Source organism: Pteronotus mesoamericanus, unplaced genomic scaffold (assembly GCF_021234165.1).
Source record: "Pteronotus mesoamericanus isolate MK-2021 breed Mesoamerican mustached bat unplaced genomic scaffold, CSHL_Meso_final scaffold_21, whole genome shotgun sequence".
NCBI classification, from domain to species: Eukaryota; Metazoa; Chordata; class Mammalia; order Chiroptera; family Mormoopidae; genus Pteronotus; species Pteronotus mesoamericanus.
The window spans coordinates 4,694,332-4,709,496 of record NW_026555310.1 but is presented as its reverse complement, the minus strand read 5'-3'; the positions used below and the strand labels follow the sequence as shown (position 1 = coordinate 4,709,496).

Sequence of the window (15,165 nt, the reverse complement as noted above, 5' to 3'; positions counted from 1 at the left end):
GTTCATTCCCATCCCAGAGCTGCTGGAGAGAAATCCCAAGGGGCAGCCTTCCTCTCCCATACAAGATCCAGCTGGTTGGCTTCCAGCTCAGGGAGAGGGGCACTGGTGCCTAACCTCACTGGTCCCGCTCCCAGGGGCCCCTGCAGAGGGCCACATCCATAAATTTTCTTATGGAACCCTCCCAAGTCCTCTTCCCCAACTTCATTTGCTTCTCTCAACAACCTCATCTGCATTTTCTATTTCTATGTGATACAGACTCTATATTGCTATATCTCTGTATATACTCTCCCCTATGTCTGTCTCTGCCCCATCCCCTTTTGTCTCTAAGAACCATCCATTCTCCCACTCCGAGCACCCCTTCCTGTGTTTCTGCTCCCTCCCTGGTCTCTGAATGCCTTCACCTGTATAAAGAGTTGGACTCTCTCCCCTGGTGTCTGTACTGTGTACACACATCCCTCTGAGAAGCACAAGGAGACGACATGCGCATTGTAACCTTCGCACTGTCTCGGTGGCGACATAAAGGAAGCTGTGAATCACAAGCTCTGCCTCTTTCTGGCCTCGCCCTCTCCCCTCAACCTGGGCACCCTCTGTCCTCCCTGCAGCCTTAACATTCCCTTCTCTTCTCCACCCACCCCAATGCCTTTGTCTGGCTGCCTATGACCTCCCAAGGGAAGGGACTGGTACAGAGAGAGCTCCCACCCAAAGGATGGAGATCTGCTCTGCACATCAAGCCAAGGGCTTCAAAGACTGAGGGAGCCATGGATCAGTGACTCCTGCAGGTGAAGCAGTGGGGTGCTGACAAGCAGAAGCTGTGGTCCTCAGTCAGTGGCCTTTCCCTCCTTCTAGGTGCGCAGCCCCCTTTCCTCACCTGATACCCAATCCCATCACTTATATTTTCTGGTGAGGTACAGTCTGGTAGTGAGAGGAAAAAGAGGAGAAGTTGAAAGTGATCCGTACCTTAAAGAGAAGTGAGTGAGTTAGAGGACCTGCTGTGCCCCCTCCACCGGACAGTCCTCTCAGGCCAGAGCCCTGCTCCTTCCCAGGCCTTCTGCACCCAGCTATCTCCTGGTCTCCAACCCCAGAATAGGACCTGTGGCAGGTCACCTGTGCATTGACCTGCAGCTGGAGAGTGAGGCTACAGGATCTTTGGAAACTCTTAGTTCCTAGTGAGTAGTTCCTTAGAGAGCAGACCTCTCCAGAGGGAAGCAGGAGCAAGGCCAAGGGGTATGCACCAGATAGAGGACAGCAAGCAGAGCTATGGGTGACGCATGCCTCTGGTCTAATAAACTGGGTTTCAACCATCTCCTCTTCAGTGTCGTTTTTCTCTTAACTGAATAGTATTTAGGCCTTTCCATTAAGTGCCTAGAGCTAGGTTTGGCTTGGGGCTAAAGCTTGGGCCAACAATAAGGAGGCTTGGTCCTACTGGTATGAGACAGACTGGCCAGGAATGGTTTGAACCACCGGACAGGGAAAGAGAGGGGTCAAAGGCAACAAAGATCCCAAAGAGAAGTCCTAGCACACAGGATGCTTTGGAGAGGAAGCAGGGTAAAAATTCAAAATAAAAACCTGGAAGCAGGTTAGGTAAAAAGTCAGGGAATAAGTTGGGTTGACATTCTAGTGAGGTAGCTACTGAAGCACTTTTATCTGTGGAATGAACTCCGGGCTACATACGAACCACATCTGGATTCTGGGCTTTGGTTTTACTCCTAATCTGTTGGTTGACCTTTGCCAAGTCATTTACTCTCAGAGTTCAGCTTTCTGTTTGTAAATAGAATAAACAGTGCGTTCTCCTCTTCAACCCCTCGGGCTTATAGCAGTAAGAGAAGGAAACGAAAAACAATCAAAGCGCTTTGGAAAGTTGAACGCATTGCGGCAAGATGAAGCAATTACACCATCACCCCCTTCATCAGAGAGCGTTGGGGGCGGGGGCGGGGGCGGGGGCGGGGGCTCTGGGGCTTGTCTTCCTCCCGTCGGCCTGGGGGCGCCCGCTCACAGGGCCTCTCTATCCCAGAGATTTTCTCTATGGTTCCCCCTCGCGGACATTGAAGGCGGGAGGGCGTGATCAACACGCTTTTTCCGCTAATTGCCCGATCTAGCCCACAGTCTCGCTGCCCTGAGCCTCCCGTGCCGGCCGGCCGGCCGGGCGGACAGGCGGGCTCGCGGGGGGCGCGTGGGGGGCGGGGGGAGTTCCGGTTCCGGTTCTTTGTGCAGCTGCAGCAGCGGCTCCGGGGAAGATGGCGGCCCGGGCGGGCTTCCAGTCTGTGGCTCCGAGTGGCGGCGCCGCAGCTTCAGGAGGGGCGGGCGCGGCGGCTGCCCTGGGCCCGGGCGGGACTCCGGGGCCTCCCGTGCGAATGGGCCCGGCGCCGGGTCAAGGGCTGTACCGCTCCCCGATGCCTGGAGCGGCCTATCCGGTGAGTGGGGCAGGAGGTGGGGCGCGCGGGCCGGGGGGCGGGGCTGAGCGGGGGCCTGGGAGTGACAGCCGTACGGGGAGAAGTAGGAGGGACTCCTTTGGGAGGGATTCGGGCCCTAAGTGGGGGTAGGGAAGGCAGTGCGGAGGAGGGTACTGGAGGCAGTTAGCATCTCCACCTGCTCCAAGGGGCATTGTTTCCGTGGGGAGTCAGGGTATAGAACCAGGATGGATGAAGTGGGACCAACGGTGGGCAGATGAGCACAGGGGTGCAAAAGGGCTTGGGCAGCTCCAGGGCCCAGAGGAACCATGAGGTAGCTGGCAAATTGGTCAGCTTCCAAGGAGATAGTAGCTGACAGTACTACCTGAGTAAATGTGGAACTAAAGGATATGTCCAATGTGTCAGATACAAAGTAAACTAGAGAGAATTTTAGTATGATCTGATTCTTAGTTTTTGGGCTATATCCTCTCATGGAATCACGACTGGAACAGAGGAAGCTCCAGTTACCTATATTTTAAAGAGGCAGAGGGCTCCTCCCATTGTGCTTCACCGCGCCCCGCCCCCAGTCTTGTTTCATTTAAAGAATTCAAGAATCCCCCACTTTTCCTTTCTTGATGAGGTTAGTAGGGGGAGCCATGACATGTCTGGGTTCTCTCCCCTATGTAGAGACCAGGTATGCTGCCAGGCAGCCGAATGACACCTCAGGGACCTTCCATGGGACCCCCTGGCTATGGGGGGAACCCTTCAGTCCGACCTGGCCTGGCTCAGTCAGGGATGGACCAGTCCCGCAAGAGACCTGCGCCTCAGCAGATCCAGCAGGTCCAGCAGCAGGCGGTCCAAAATCGAAACCACAAGTAAGATGACCCTGGGGAGGAGGGATGGAGGGAAGGGGCTTGTAAGAACTCAGGTGGTGGGAGTATCTGACCAAGAAATGGTGGTGCTGTGTCAGCAAATGGTTTCGAGAATGCCTCATGTTGGTTGGGGGATTGAGACAGAGTCTTTTGATTTGAGAGAAGGTTTGCAGTCCCTTCACTATACTATAAATGGAGGTGCTGACAGCCTGTCTTCATGTTCTGGTTAGTTCCATCCCAACCTGATAACAGTATCTATTTTGAACAGTGCAAAGAAAAAGAAGATGGCTGACAAAATTCTACCTCAAAGGGTGAGTCCAGGCTATAGGACTTCTCAAGGGTGTGGTAAGTTTGAGAATAGAGATGGTCAGCTCTATATTCCATATCTTTCTGTTTCTAAGATTCGTGAACTGGTACCAGAATCCCAGGCCTATATGGATCTCTTGGCTTTTGAAAGGAAGCTGGACCAGACTATCATGAGGAAACGGCTAGATATACAGGAGGCCTTGAAACGTCCCATCAAGGTAACACAGGAGCATGCTAGGCAGAGAGCCAAAGGAGAGGACTTGGGAACCTTCAACAGGCTTAGCATGAGAAATCAAAGATACAGCACAGTTCTCCTTGGCATTTAAATTACATCTTTCCTTTTCGCCTACGAACTGAGAATTACATTAGAAGCATAAAAACAGAACAGCAAAATGGGAGGGGCTTTTGATACCTCTTACACCAGAAATATACCTTGCCTTTTTTTTTTTTTTAAGATTTTATATATTTTTAGAGAGGGGAAGGGAGGGAAGAAGAGAGAGAAAGAAACATCGGTTGGTTGGCTCTTGCATGCCCCCAATCGGAGACCTGGACCACAACCCAAACTGGTTATCTTTTGGTTTGCAGAATGACGCCCAATCCACTGAGCCACACCAGTCAGTGCTACCCTGCCCATGTTTTTGCTACTGCTCTGGCACCTTGCATGACTTAGTCCACCTGGCATCTCAGTCTATAAACTTGCAGTCAGGCCAGTGGCCTGTATTTCTAGATGGAATCTCCATCTACCCACAGTAGTGACTGGGTAGACAGGAAGTCAGTCTGTTAGGCACAATTTTGGGGCTTGGGGAGACTCTGTCTTTACCATCAAACCACTGAAGCTCCATCAGTAATCCTGTTTGTGCCTTCAGCAAAAACGGAAGCTGCGAATCTTCATTTCTAACACTTTCAACCCAGCTAAGTCAGATGCCGAGGATGGTGAAGGGACGGTGGCTTCCTGGGAGCTTCGAGTAGAAGGACGGCTCCTGGAGGATGTGAGTTCAAGGTCAACCATGGTTGGTGTCTAGGGTGGGAGCTGCTGGGAACAAGCAGTGTTGTCTGCTTGGCAGGAAGCCTGACTGGTGTTCACAGCTCCTGTTGGGAACAGCAGGGAAAGGGTCACTGTGTTCCCTGTGCTAAAAGACAATGGTTCTTTGTGTTGACTCCCACAGCTTGGCCCTTGCGGTGGTATCATATTGAGAACTTTATTGTCCTGGGATTAGATTTGTTATTTATCTTCCTCCTGATGCTGTGGCCATTGAATTTATTAGTATGTGCAGATTATTCTGTCGGGTGTGTGCTGTGTGTTTTCAAGTGAGTTTGCACTTAGCATTTGAGTCCAGGCTTTCCCCTCTGAGTTCTTGAGGTCTTTGATTCCCATTGTGGCATCTCCATTTTCCCAACTTTCATTGGAGACATCTCCTAGTTTAAATGCAATAAATTTATCTGACAGGCCTTTGGTTGCTTCATGGGGAGCATCAGCTGACAGGTGATAGCCCCCAGATTTCCGACCCCAGAAGATCCTTGAGGAAGCTCACTTTTCCCTTACATTCTCTGGCTATTTTTAGCTGTTCACAGGCAAGCTAATGTGAATGCGTTTTTGCAGGAGAACCAGGGCCCAGTATCAGAGTCCCCTTCTCTATGTAGGTCCAGTCCATATGCTGGTGGTGTCATTCTATCCAAATAAAGCTGTTTTTGTTCTGGCTGCTCATTGCCTGTGATTCATTTCCCCTCTAGAGCCAAACTTTTCTCCGTTTAGACTTACTTTGTATGTGCAGTGGTTTGGCTTAACTTGCTTCATTTCCCTTGGGGAAATGAGGTGGGTAAGGCAGTGACCCTATAGTTTGTTATAGTGACTCTATATATGTTATAGTCTGCTTCTTCAGGGTTCTGTTGCTACTGTGACTTGTTTGTTGTTTTTTGGTTTAAGACTTTTTTTTTTTTAAGACTTTATTTATTTTCAGAGAGAGGGGAAGGGGGAGAGGAGGAGGGAGAAAAACATCAATGTGTTGTTGCCTCTTGGGCGCCCCCTACTGGGGATATGACCTGCAACCCACTACTGTTACTTGTTTAATACCCACAGATAAACTACCTTTCCATCTCCTAAGAGGTATTCAAAAGATATTTTTGAGGCTTTTCCCCATTGTTGTCGAAGGTTCCTTTTTTATGGGACTTGGTGTTGAGAAATTTCTTCTGGGGTTCTCTAACATGACCTTATTTTTTATTCTTTCCTCTAGTCAGCCTTGTCCAAATATGATGCCACCAAACAAAAGAGGAAGTTTTCTTCCTTTTTTAAATCCTTGGTGATTGAACTGGACAAAGACCTGTATGGGCCAGACAACCATCTGGTAGAAGTGAGTAGTTTTGTCCTCTAGACTTGACTGTATGACTGAAGGATGATAGGCTTGGGAACCAAACTTAAATGTCTAGGAAAATGGGGGAGGTATAAATAAAGGCTTACCCCAGGTGTACAGTGCCACCATTGTAGTTTGCGCATTGATCTCCAGGTGGCACTAGCTGTTCTGGTACTGTTTGGACCCAGGAGTTCTTGCAGTCTCACTTGTCCCGCCTTTTTTTCTTTTTTTCTTTTTTAAGGAAAATATTTATTTATTTATTTTGAGGGAGGGAGAAGGGAGAGAGAGAGGGAGACGATCAGTTGCCTCTTGTACACGTCCCAACCAGAGACCAGACCCGCAGCCTAGGCATGTGTCCTGACCAGGAATTGAATCAGCGACCCTTCACTTTGCGGTACGATGCCGAACTAGCTGAGCCACACCAGTCAGGGCTTGTCCCACCTATTTAACATTATCCTGCTTGCTGCCCTCGCTTTCAAGGGAAATTCTAATGGAGGCCTCTTATACATACTGGGCCATCTCAACATCTTGCTTATTAAGAATGGTGAGACATAGTTATCTATACACCACTAATATTTTTTCCTGGTTGCAGCTGCTATAATTAAGGGGGCTAACTGATAGGGTTTTAGTCCTTGCCAAGATTAGTGTTATAGATCTAGGACTTCCTTTTGATCCCTATTCTGTTTGGATTAACCTTCTAAATCATCAAGAATCCATTATTATAATGTCTGAGTATGCAGTGTTTTGAAAACCCATGTTAGCGACAGTGTTCTTTGGGATACAGTCAGAACCAGAATGAGACAGTCCAACATTCCAAGTGAACTTAACCTGCTCCTTTTTTTGCCAGTGTAGCTGCAGCCCCTTATCCTCAACCACTAAGAGACATGGGAAGGTCTTTACCATCTAATAAGGGAAGTAAGTCATAGAATCAATAGAAATTTGTAAATATATTTAACTTAACCTTATAGCAGTAAAGCATGGTGGCTAGAAATGTGGACTGTAGAGTCAGGCACACCAGAGCTCAAGTCGCAACTCCACTACTTATTGGCTATTTGACCTTAGGCAAGCTACTCATCCTTCTAAGCGTTAGTTTTCTCATCTGTAAAATAGGTGTAATTGTGTCTATCTGGTATGGATGTTGTGGGAATTAATGAGATAATCCAAGTAAATGTCTTAGAATACTTTCAACATAGTACGTATTCAATAAAGGCTAGCTTTGATATTTTACTGTGTACATGTATATTGTCCATTATGAGGATCACATTATCACTGGAAATTCAAGTTAATTTAAATGTGACCCTGAACATTCAGAATTAAAAAGTTAATCTACTTAAACAAGACAATAATACTAAAGCCATATGCAATTTAAAAAAAAACCTCATGCTATTGCTCTTTTCCAATAGCCTCAGTAATCAAGTTGAATATTCAGTCATTACAGAAGCTCTTCCCTCCCACCCCAGCTCTTCCTCTGGGAGAGCACCCCCTGACATCTTCCTCTCTGTAGTGGCACAGGACCGCCACTACCCAGGAGACGGATGGCTTCCAGGTGAAGCGACCAGGAGATGTGAATGTACGGTGTACTGTCCTACTGATGCTGGATTACCAGGTATTCTGTGGTGATGTGCGGGGGTCCAGCTTTTGCAGCCATATCCCATTAGCAGTCTGACATTTAAAGGTTTAAGTCTAGTTGTAGATAATTACCACCAGACTTTAAGTTCCCTAAATACAATGTTAGGGTCGGTCTTAGTCATTTCTGAGTTTTTCCTAGTGTTTTTCTGTCACACACAAAGCACTACATTACTGCTTGTTGAGTGATTTGAATGTATGGTCATGGTAAGCACCCCAGAATGCATACAGACCTAGTTTACTAGCTTCATTTCTATATTCTCTGGTTCTCTGCAGCCTCCCCAATTTAAATTAGACCCTCGCTTGGCTCGGCTCCTGGGCATCCACACCCAGACCCGTCCAGTGATCATTCAAGCACTGTGGCAATATATTAAGACACATAAGCTCCAGGACCCTCATGAGCGGGAATTTGTCATCTGTGACAAATACCTCCAGCAGGTAAGAAAAGGACCCATTCTCTTGCTAGTGTCTACTGGAGCTCTTGCTGTACCAAAAATGCCAACTTGTTACCTATTTCCCCTCTTTCCCACAGATCTTTGAATCTCAGCGTATGAAGTTTTCAGAGATCCCCCAACGGCTCCATGCCTTGCTTATGCCACCGGAGCCCATCATCATCAATCACGTCATCAGGTAAGCATGTGTATGGCTGTGGCGTATTGGAGCCGGCTTGTACTGGCTTGCACAAAACAGCTGTCAAATTTTCAAGAGTTTTGCAAGCAGGTTGTTAAACAAAGCTGTTATTTAAACTTACAATTAAATACATTATGTTAAAAATGAGGGTAATACTGCCCTGACTAATGTGGCTTGGTGGATTGAGTTGATTCCCAGTCGGGGCGCATGCCTGGATTGTGGGCCGGGTCCCCATTCGGGGGCATGTGGGAGGCAACCAATTGATGTATCTCTCACACATTGATGTTTTAATTTTTTAAAAAAATGAATGTAATATATACTCAAAAGTTAATCATTTCCTAATGTTTTATGGTTGTTTCTGTTTTCAAGGTTACTTACATCTTTTGCATCTATGTGGTGGAAATACTATATAATGATGTGCAACTGCACCTCTCTTCCCAACTCCTTGATCAGTGATGTAATGTTGACAGTTTGAGATCAACCATGTTGGGCATATTTAAACCATAGAAATTGGCAAATGCTACAAATCAGGGTTTTTTCCCCCTCTCCCCTTTTGGAGAATGAATTGTTAGACATTTACCAGCTTATCACTGATGGGATACCATCTTTTCTCTGGGTGGTAGGACTTTTCCAGTCTGAGATTCCAATACCATTCATTACCTCCATCTAATTTTTTTTCAGAAGATGGATGAGCAAGGCATCTATAGGCAGATACAGTATGAAGGAAGGTACTTTTTCCTCAAAGCAGCATGTCTCTATGGTTGGATGTAGTCTCTTTGCCTTGTTTCCTTTAATCTATATTAATTGCAATAAAGGCCTTTCTTTCTTTAGACCATGAAACATCAGTCAGCCAGTAGTAAGTCCTATAATCTATACATTGTTTTAATAGATGTTGGCCTGTCCTATATTCCTGTGCTTAAAGTTAGGGCACTTTTTATTTTGTGTGATGTGTGTTTTATTTGAGCTTATATTCAGGATCAATTTTAGATTAACACGGAGAAAGGTACACAAGATACTGTAGTAGTGGTTTTCTTTGAGGAGCGAGAAGCTTTCACTGGATATCTTTTTGTGCCACTTGAATTTTTGCCATTGACTTTTTTAAAAAATCAACTTTATTGAGATTTATGTACAAAAAATTGCACCCATTTAAAGTATATAGTTTGATGACTTTTGACAAATGCACATGCACTGTAGCTACCACCACAAGAAAGATATGGAACAGTTCTGTCACAGCTGAAAGAAGTTTTGCAATCAGTTCCTTTCCCTTCATTCTTGAGCCATCGTTTTGACCCTGTGTAATTAATTAGGTCTTAGGGGACAAGCACTTTACCAGGCCCCTTTGATTTCCTCCCCAGTGTTGACCCGAATGATCAGAAAAAGACGGCTTGTTATGACATTGATGTGGAAGTGGATGATACACTGAAGACCCAGATGAATTCTTTTCTGCTGTCTACTGCCAGCCAGCAGGAGATTGCTACTCTAGACAACAAGGTAGGTGCGTCTGCCCTGGTAGTTTCGGTGCTACCAGCCCTCTATCACAGCTTCTAGGCTGCCTTTTGATCCTTGGTATTCATTCAAAGTATATTCACACCCAGTATGTGCCAGGCACTGTGCCTGGTGCTGGTTGGAACTAGACATACATGAGTTCTGATTCTGGCTATTCCTTTTAATAGCTTTAAACCTCAGTTTCAGATCTGTGAAATAAAGACTATATTTATAAGCTTGCTCTGGGGGTTAAATGAGACAACATATCGTAGAGACATGACATTGTATCTGGCACATAAAAACAAATGGTAACTGCTGCTACTGTTGTTACTGTCTTACTATTTTTAACATTATTAGACATAGTTCTTACAAGTAAAGCCAAAAAGAAGAGAACAGGGAGACTTTCATGGAAGAGTTGATGCCCCAACTAAATCTTGAAGGACAGAGTGGGAGTTAACAAAGGGGGAAAAAGTGGAGTGGTGCTTAGGGGTGTGGCAGGCAGAGAACATTCCAGAGAGAGGGAATAGGATGTGTAAAGGTCCAAAGATCCAAAGATAAGCCTGGCACGTTCAAGAAATACAAGTCATTTAGTGTGCATCCCAGGGTGCCTGGGATGGGACGTTTTGGGAAAGGAAACTGGATAGAAAAGCAGAGTCTAATCATGAAGTTTTGATGCAGGGAATACCTGTTACTACTCTGTCTTAAAGACTGGAGGGGCTGATGCTGTTTGCATTTTGAAGGATCACCAGCAGGAAGATGGAGAGCAGATTTTAAGAGGGGCAGATCTGGAGGCAGGAAATCAGTTAGGAAGCTGGTATAGTAATGCATGTGAGATATGTGAGAGAGCCTAAGCTTAGGGTACTGATAACAAGGATGGAAATAAGTAGATGGATTTGAGACATGGCAAAGTGGAACTGAAGGGATTTAGACTCTACGTGGGGATGATGGGGTGAGGTGTGAGGGAGAAAGAGGCATTACGATGACTCCCAAGTTTCTAGTTTGAGTGGGCAGTAGTATTCACTCAGACTGGAAACTGGAGAAGCAAGTATCGGTGGAAAGATAGTGAATATAATTTTAGAGTTTAAGGTATATGGAGATGGCATGTAGTTGATTGGTTGGAGTTTAGGAAATGGACTCTGGTTTGCGGACTGGGGACTCTTTACCCTGTCAGTGGTAGTTGAAGACATACAAGTAGACGAAATTGCCAGGAAGAGTATGGAGAATGAGAAGAGAAGAGAAGAGAAGAGAAGAGAAGAGAAGAGAAGAGAAGAGAAGAGAAGAGAAGAGAAGAGGGCAGAGGAAAAAAGAATCCATGGACTGTAGCTTTTGAGACAGCTTCCATACTACATGTTTTTAGACTCATTTGTGCTATGGATTAAGTATTCACCATGTAGCTTCACCCAGAATGGACACTGGAGACTAAAATGAAAATTTCTCTCACATTGGGTATATAGAGGCACCGTACAGTTTACCTCCCGAAAGCAAGTGCAATTGCCAGAGCTGTTGGAGCTCCGGCAATATTACCATTTCTGGGCAGCACTCTGTATATAGGCTGTGAATGGCACAGAGAGATGTCAGCATTGTCTTCCATTTAACTTTGCAGTTCCCCAGTTTGAAAATGTTGAGATTTCTTCTTCCTTTCAGATCCACGAGACAATAGAAACTATCAATCAGCTGAAGACCCAGCGGGAGTTCATGCTAAGCTTTGCCAGAGACCCTCAGGGTTTCATTAATGATTGGCTTCAGTCCCAGTGTCGGGACCTCAAGGTAAAAATACCTAGGAGAGGGGCAAGGGAACTTAGTTCAGTGAGGTGCACATTTGCTTTCCGTCTGTGGTATATGATAGAAAAGCCAGAGGGGTAAGTGAGGGACCAGATTATCTTTATCACATTCTGGGGTCCATTTTACAATTAAGTAGGGAAATGGAGGTAGAACCATCAGGTGTTTATCTATTACTTAGTTTGGTCACTGTGCCACATCGTGTAGGGGATACAGAGTAGAAAACTTGATCTCTGCTTCCAAGCAGCATGCATTCTAGGCTATTATGATTTTATAATAAACCATATCAGACATTACTGGAACTCACCAATATCAATGAGATAATTCAAAGGAGAAAAGAGATCGGTGAGACTCAAATAGCTGGGTCAGGCTTCTTGGACAGTTTGGGGTTTGAGGTTTTTTCCCAGAGAGGGGAGCACTAGTGGTTCGGGCGAGAAGGCAGGAATGAGCACAGAACGCATGAGATGGATCTTTAGTTCTTGTCTAGCCCTGTCATGACTCTGACTACAATTTTAGAGGCTGAGCAGCGGAGCAAGGGACCAAAAGAGCCAGAAAGGATCCCTGAACCTGGCAATGACCTGTTGATAGCAGGGGGTGACTTGGGGCATTATATTAATTAGTAGTTTGCTAGGACTGCCATAGTAAAGTACCACAAACTGGGTGGTGTAAACAACAGAAATGTAATGTTTCACAGTTCTGGAGACTGGAAGTCTGAAATGAAGGTGGTGTCTGCAGGCCTGGGTTCCTTGGGAGGGCTGTGAAGGAGGGTCTGTTCCAGGCCTCTCTCCTAACTCATGGTAGCTTCAGACATTCCTTGGTGTGCAGATGGTGTTCTCCATTTGTCTTCACTTTGTCTTCCCTCTCTGTGTCTGTCTCTGTGTCCCAGTTTCCCGTTTTTATAAGGATACCAGCTATGCTTGATTAGGCCTACCCTAATGACCTCATCTTAACTTGATCATCTGCAGAGACCCTATTTCCAAATAAAGTCATATTCATAGGTACTGGGGGTTAGGGTTTTGACATCTTTTGGGGGAATACAATTCAATCCATAACAAGTATGAAGGAAGGAAGCAAGTTTATTCTCCTTTCTCTACCCGCTGCCATCACCCTCAGACCATGACCGATGTGGTGGGTAACCCAGAGGAAGAGCGCCGAGCTGAGTTCTACTTCCAGCCTTGGGCTCAGGAGGCTGTGTGCCGATACTTCTACTCCAAGGTAGGTGCCTGGGCTGTACAGGGGAAACTGACAAAAGGCAAGGGGTCTGCACCCCTGATGGGGGTCATTGGTATTAGCTACCAGTTCCTGGTTTGTCTCATCTCCCAATCCTTCCACTATTTTCTTCTTAGGTGCAGCAGAGACGACAAGAATTAGAGCAAGCCCTGGGAATCCGAAATACATAGGGCCTCACCCACAGCCCTGATTTGGCTGCACCGATTCTTTATTTGGCCCCTGTGCTGCCTGCCTCATAGCACCTGCCTTGGTCTTGCTTGGGGCCTTCCAGGGAATGCTGTTGGTTCAAGGACAACACCAGAACGAAGAGGGTCTCACATTTCTGTCTTACAAGACACCTGTTACCCTCTTCTCTCACCCCATCCTTTCCCACTCCCCAGCTTCCCTTTGCCCCATGAAGTTCCCATGTGCCTCTACCCTCCCCTGGTCTACATAGGACCTCTAGATAGTATTAGAGAGAGAACCCGTAGTGGTAATCAGTGCATTGAATGGATTGGGCCTAAGGCCAGGTGGTCTTCAAAGGGACCAGCTACACTGATCCTGCCCTTCAGAGACCCAGGAGTTGGGAGCCTCAGCCTCTTCTCCAAGACTCAGGCCTGGGGGCACTCTATAAGCTAGTTAATCTTGGCTCTCCTGATAACAGAATCCAATTTCCTTCCTTTCCTCCACAGGTTTGGAGCAAACTCTCCCTTCACTTGTTGCCCTCTAGCATTAAAGGAACCCTGGTTCTTGGGCTCCACTGAGCCCCAGGTCAGTTTGCAGTCTTCTGGATTGGCCTGCTGTCTCAGTGCTCCTCTTACTCCCTCGTAGGGGGTCCACATCAGTATTGGAGTTTGTTCTTTTAACAATTGCTCCCTCCCAGCATACTCCTTGTAGCTGCTCTTTTAAGGATTCCCTCCTGTCCGTCCTAACCCAGGGTATTTGAGTGGTGGAATCTTGCCTTTCCCTGTCAGAGCCCCAGTGATCTAACCTGGGGTACTGTCATTGCTGGCAGAGGCTGTTCCTTCCTGCTGTTGCTTGAAGGTGTGATTCATTCATTCACTCCACCCTGCATCCCCCATCCCTTTGTGGAGAAACAGGCCTAAAGTCAAACGGGTAAAAGCCCTGGGCCATCCCTGTCTTCCTGTCCCTTGTCTGCCTAGTTGACACCCACTGGTGACTTCTAGGGCACTGAGGAGTGAAAGCGCCTAGGGCTGGAGAATAGCTCTGAGTTGGGTTTGTGACTCCTTCCTCTCCTTGCCTCATAGGATTGTGACTCCCCAGCCCCTGCCCTCAAAGCTTCAGACCCCTCAGGTAGCAGCAGGACCTTGTGACCTTGGCCCCTTGGAACTGAGATGGTTTTGCATCTTTCCATGAGAGCCTCAGATTCTTCCAGGTTGTATCACCCAGAGTTAGTATATCCCAGGCTCGCAGACAACACAGCAGGGTGGGAGACAGCTGGGCACAGAGGGGGAATTCCGTTCAGCATGGGCTCTAAACCCACAGAACTGACAAAGCCCCTGCTTCCCCACCCCCTCCTCAGGCTCCTGCGAGCACACCCCTGCAGCCCGGTATCCCTGTCTGTTCCATACTGGGGACAGCAGAATTTTCTCCCTGTCTTCCCTTTCCTGCCATTACCCCACTCGTCCCTTGAAAGCTTCTGCCCGGTGACACTGGACAACCTGTTCTTGGGGCTGGAACCATGAGAAGGAAGCTCAGCACTCCTACACAGTGTCCCTGTTGAAGATAACTTTTTATTAACTGAATTATGTTTTTTTTCATGGACCAAAATTTTTTTTGTACTGTCCCCTATCGATGTCACCCAGTTTTAATAAAAGAATCTTCTGAAGTATGAGTTCCCCTGCCTCCTGAGGGAGAGCTCTTCCCTGAGCTCGCTCTCTCCAGTGCCATTAGCCATGCTTATGGTGTTTGTTTACATTATTTGACAAATAATATGCAGCACCTGTTACGTGCCAACTGTGGTGCTGAGTGCTGGGGATACGGTGGAAAACAAGGTTTCTGACCTGTGGACCTCAGGTCCTCGCCTTAGAGCTCTGTCAGTCCCCCGTGGTCCACGCAGGCCAGAGGCTGGTGGGACTACTGGGTTTCATCACTGCTTCCAGCTCCCCTGTGGGGAAGGTACTAAAAGGACAGTGGCACTGCCATCATCTTCCTTGTCCTTTTCACCTCCAGGGCTTGAGTGTGCTGGTTCAAGCACACTATCCTTGGGTGCCTCTGATCCCCTAGGCTTGGTGAACCCGAGCATCCTCTAAGGGAGTTCCATTTCTCAGGGCTCCTATTTAGATCCAGGCCAGCATCTGCACAGTTAAAACCATTTTTGTTCTCTGTGCCTACTATTCTTTAAGGTTCCACTTTCACAGCCTTGAGTAAGATTTCAGTTCTTAAGACCAGCATGGGAGTGCTTGCTGTGTTGTCATTTTCACACTGTAGACAACCAGGCCCTCCCTGGAAGAGTTGGGATGATTTTGCTCAGGATTGATACTCCCATTAGCAGAGCAATTC

At 47.0% G+C, this 15,165-nt stretch overlaps 1 protein-coding gene across 1 annotated transcript; it reads left to right on the top strand.

The window, feature by feature from the left end:
• The first annotated feature begins 2,211 nt into the window (after positions 1 to 2,211).
• Positions 2,212 to 14,497, top strand: SMARCD1 (SWI/SNF related, matrix associated, actin dependent regulator of chromatin, subfamily d, member 1). Its single transcript, XM_054591132.1, has 13 exons — positions 2,212 to 2,411; positions 3,075 to 3,262; positions 3,528 to 3,570; positions 3,661 to 3,783; positions 4,432 to 4,554; positions 5,797 to 5,913; positions 7,418 to 7,519; positions 7,816 to 7,977; positions 8,072 to 8,169; positions 9,525 to 9,660; positions 11,299 to 11,421; positions 12,547 to 12,648; positions 12,780 to 14,497. The coding sequence occupies exons 1-13, from the start codon at positions 2,235 to 2,237 to the stop codon at positions 12,831 to 12,833; spliced, it is 1,548 nt and encodes a 515-aa protein (XP_054447107.1). The 5' UTR covers positions 2,212 to 2,234; the 3' UTR covers positions 12,834 to 14,497.
• The last annotated feature ends 668 nt before the right edge of the window (positions 14,498 to 15,165 follow it).